Source organism: Hermetia illucens, chromosome 1 (assembly GCF_905115235.1).
Source record: "Hermetia illucens chromosome 1, iHerIll2.2.curated.20191125, whole genome shotgun sequence".
Taxonomy (NCBI): domain Eukaryota; kingdom Metazoa; phylum Arthropoda; class Insecta; order Diptera; family Stratiomyidae; genus Hermetia; species Hermetia illucens.
This window is the reverse complement of record NC_051849.1, coordinates 77,655,400-77,659,998: the sequence shown is the minus strand read 5'-3', so window position 1 is coordinate 77,659,998 and position 4,599 is coordinate 77,655,400. Positions and strand designations below refer to the sequence as shown.

The 4,599-nt window shown below is 41.1% G+C and overlaps 1 protein-coding gene across 1 annotated transcript; it reads left to right on the top strand.

Moving 5' to 3' along the window:
• Positions 1 to 2,150: 2,150 nt before the first annotated feature.
• LOC119661219 (classical arabinogalactan protein 4-like) lies at positions 2,151 to 2,683 on the top strand. The gene is made up of 2 exons (XM_038070444.1): positions 2,151 to 2,307; positions 2,367 to 2,683. Exons 1-2 carry the CDS (start codon positions 2,301 to 2,303, stop codon positions 2,561 to 2,563), a joined length of 204 nt encoding a protein of 67 aa, XP_037926372.1. The 5' UTR covers positions 2,151 to 2,300; the 3' UTR covers positions 2,564 to 2,683.
• Positions 2,684 to 4,599: the final 1,916 nt, after the last annotated feature.

Here is a 4,599-nt window from a genome sequence, read left to right as displayed (position 1 = left end):
CCATAATATTTGGTGTAGTGGCTCTTCTCCAGGAAAGCGGTGCCTGTCCAACGCATCTCTTGCAACGCTGTTACATCAGGCATACATTGGGATTGGGTATCTGCTAGCTACTCAGCAGCATTCGGATTGTACAGGGAGCGCACGTTCCATGAAAAAATGCGGAAATCGTTATTCTGTTATCGTTGCCGGGTTCGTCGTTTTGAAATCTATCCTGTCCGAGGCTTTGTCCGTGGCTTTGTAACTTCGTTTTTCCGTATAGGGGAAGACTACCGTTTGGTACATTTTGTTCCGTTTTTAGGCACGGGAGATTCGCTTTCATCCTTCTCGGACCTATACTCCCCTGTGACCGCCGGATTTCATATTCAAGCTTTAATGAGGAATTCTAACACTCTTTTGCACATAATATATCTAATCTTGACAATTGGATAAAGCTAACCCCGGTCCTTGACTAGATAGTATGCAAGAATATAATCGTCGTGTCCTAAGTTGGCTGCCACCTTGGTTAGGTTATCCGGTGGATATTTCGAGAAGGTGTGGATGTCAGTTTACCAGCTTGAGCAGTTATGTTTTTTGAAAAGAAAAAATATTGGCACTTTAAATATTACATAAAATCTGAGCAAAAAATAGTGATAATAGATGCCCACAGATTCGCTTAAATCGTTTATCATAGATATGTCGCATATCTGTGTAAAATTGGAATGCTTCATATCGGCTATATCTATTATATTTCTAGCGTGAAGTTGAATGAAGTTGCTATTGCAACCCGATGCAGGATTTGAAAATCAATACGCAATAAAAGTTAATTACAGTACAGTCAAATTGTTTGTCATATCCCCAGGACATTCGAACAATTGTTTTTGCGTTCGATACAATGATGATTCGGAAGCGGCAAATCCTTTATCCGAACGGAGTGGCTTCATAGATGAGCAATTGTAGTGGCAATGGCGGTCTGTTGTTTCAATTTACCGTGTTCCATCTGTGGCATTAATTATGATTATCAGCATACGTTGCTGTAGGCTTAATTAGGATTTACTGTAGTAGGTTTGGAATGTCCAGTGCACAGCCACGTCGTAATTGGGGTTTTTGCCGCCGATTGTCGTTGCCAGTAGAGCCGCCTAGTTTTTATAGAATTTTGTATTAGGGGTAGCATTGGCATTAAATACAGCAGAACACTGGCTGCTCATTTAATACGGAACGCACTTAAGTGTTTGCATTATTTAACCTTCATAATTTCTGCCTTGTGAGCGTGTTTGGCATTTAATGTTAAACTATCTAAGCGAGGATTTTGCGTTTTCTGTAAACACGTGGTTCTCTGTACTGGCAATACTTGTTTTCGTTACCCACAAAGGACATGCTTGTTTCATGTTTTCCATGATGCAGACCATATATTAAATGTAATATTCCTGGCAAAATTTTGTCCGTTCGAATCCGAAATCGAACGTGGTGAGAATTCATGAATGAAAGGGGCGTGTAGCATAGTTCGGTATAAATGAAAATGTCTTTATTGTGATACGGTTTAGTAATTTTGGTAATTATCCCTACAAATTCGCTAGGTATGTGGCTATGCGGAAACTCAGCCCAGATCTCCTCTCAGTAATCGACACATAATATAGCTTTACTTTCGGGTTCCTGTACCGACTCCTCCGGGCTAGTGGGGTTGAAAATACCATTTTAAATCACATTTTCAACCCCACTAGCCCGGAAGCGATATCATATAAATAACTAATATTTCTAGCTGATATAAGTGAACACATTAGAGATTATTTTGTCCTCATATACAGATGTCTGGTAGAAGAACGCAATAAACATAAGTAGATAAAAATATCATGCCGGCATTGTGTTGCGTTTAGGCAGACAGTATCGGTCTACAACTGACATATCGTAATGATTTAAGAAGACATGAATGAATCAATTGAAAAACATTTGTTCCTGATTAATTTCGTGTTTCATATGTGTCCGATTGTTATTACCGTGCAAGCGAAACGCAAACGGCTCTGAATGATACTATAAACTATTGTATTACATTATCATTAGTTTTCTATCAGTGCCATTGTTGTGTAGGTCAAATTTATGATATTTATAACAATCTAAACAGGATTGAAACGTTTTTATCTGATGGCGAAAGTATTGTTGATCGTGTCTAGCTTCCTGAGTTTTCTTTAAATCGAAGTTGGATATATTTTTAAAAACTTCGTCACCGAATTTGAAAGGTGGAAAAATATATAAAGAGCTAGGGTCTATCAGATTTCAGTAGTGTTGAAAGTAACTAGACAGCAGCCGCGCCCCTGTAATTTTTAAAAATGAAAGGTATAACATACAGTGCCAGTAATATTTTTCGTGAAATAACTAATAAGACATCCTTTCAGTGTTATATGTTTGCTTTTTGATTATCGCCGCTATTCTGTCGGCTGCGATGGCAACTGCACCAACCCCACCAACTGTTCCAACAGCCGCATCTGCAGTGCCAACCCCAGCAATTGCAGGCAGTGATGGCGCTGCCGTAACTCCTCAAGCCGTTCCAACGCCAGCTACACCAGTTCCAACTCCAGCAGTTAGTTCATAAAAGTTCATTCTATTGAAAATATATTTCCGTACATATGTTCTTCAGTATTCAAGTAATGATAACGACCATACATTTTATTCATATTTAGAGGAAATATATGAAGATGGTTTACAATTCCAATTTAATAATCTAAATTATCATTATCATGAAGGTCGCAACAATCGGGGTCAGATCTAGGTCTGAACTCCAAAGAGAATACTCTGGGTTTATACAGAGGTCGAAATTCATTGCAGGTATCTGGCGTCCTTGCCTTCGTCATCGCTCTCTCTGAGGCAGGGTCTGGCATGTTTTCTTTTTGTCATAGATATTGCCACTACCTTCCGAGTTGTATTATTCTCACCCGGATTAGGTGCGGCCATCTATGCAGTAGGATTTTAACTATAAGCCGTCGTGGTACCGCTCATAAATTTGATCGGTATATACATATATAGACTATGAAACCGTAAGGGGCCAAACATTTTTTGGAAAATTTGCCTCTAAAACGTGGCTAAGAATTAGCAGTTTTTCGTGCTTAGAGCCCAAGTTTTCAAAGAACACACGAGGGCTGACAGTAGGACAGAGACAATGTCTTTTACAGTAGGAGTTTTGACCCTATGATGAGACGCTTCGAGCGGAACAGTTTTTGTAAGCTGAAATAGGCTCTGTTGCGCGGACTTCATCGTCAATTTATCAACCCTAGATAGAAGACACTTTCAATGGTTGTACTCTGGTATATTGCTTCTTGCAACTTCAGTGAGAATTTCAGCAATACAGTTTGGATATTTTGGGGTTGGGCGATGTAAAATAGTAGGACTCCAGGGAGCACTCCTCCTCTTACTGTGAATGTGTTCCGATAACATTTTGCTCAATCTGTAATGGAGTAATAAGGTGTTGGGGATCGTTACGATAATAGTGTTTTTACCGCCTCGTCATTGGTGGCAAATTGTTCCAGCACAAAACTTGCCATAAAGTCAGTTGAGTGTCAAATGATTGGCATCGTACCTCTATCTCGATCGACCAGATCCCCAGTACTTTTACGAGATATTTTCATTTAATGGTTGCCTTCTTTGTTTGCATATCGCATCTTCATTTTTTCATAGGGGTAGGGGGCTCTGATCATCGAAGCACAACAAGGTTCGATTATGTGACCCGGCTGTCATTCCAGTGGGACACTCTCTCGCTGATGGGACAGCAAATACCTTGAAGAGTCGCCAGAGATTATTTATGAGCAACGGGCCGCTGTTCAAAGAGCTTTCCCCCCTCGGGCATGAAAAATGTTGTTCTCCACTTCCGGGGTTGGGTACAACTGACAACTCTACACGATAAACCGACGTGACGAAGCCACAAACCGAGCCTCGGACAGGATAGAGTTTACAGGGACGAACCCGGTAATGAAAACGGAATAAAGATTTCCGAATTTTCTCATAGAGAGTGTGCTCCATATACAGGTCGAGTGCAGCAACTAGACCATAGCTCGTCCCATAAGGCTAATGTAACAGCATTGCAAGAGATGCGCTCGACATGGACCGGTTTTCAGGAGAAGAGCCACTACACCATATATTATAGTGGCACCCAGTAAACCATGTGTTCAGAGCAGGTTTCCCATCGGCTTTGAAAATGTAAGCAAACGGTTATGAACTCTGCGTTTGCAAGATAAATTTAGAAACGTAAGCCTCACTAACGATAACGCCTCTGCAAAAGAGACTGCAAAATCGAAGATGGATACCATCTACGACGCAGTTGAATGGACCCTCGAAGCCTGTCCCAGGTATGATATCAAAAGCGATCCACAAACATTCGTGAGCCTCTCCAGACGGAAACACTATCAACCAAATTGACCACATGCTGATCGAACGCCGCCACCTCTCCCCCGTTATGAATGTTAGAACATATAAGGGGGCCAATATAAACTTGGGCCACTATCTCGTGGGCATAGTGCTCCGGGCTCGAATTACGCACCATCTACAATTCCCTCTGACAATCAGGTGAGAGTGAATACACCATTCATAAAACAGCCCTCCATAACCTATAGGGGGAAATGGAGGCTGAAATAACCG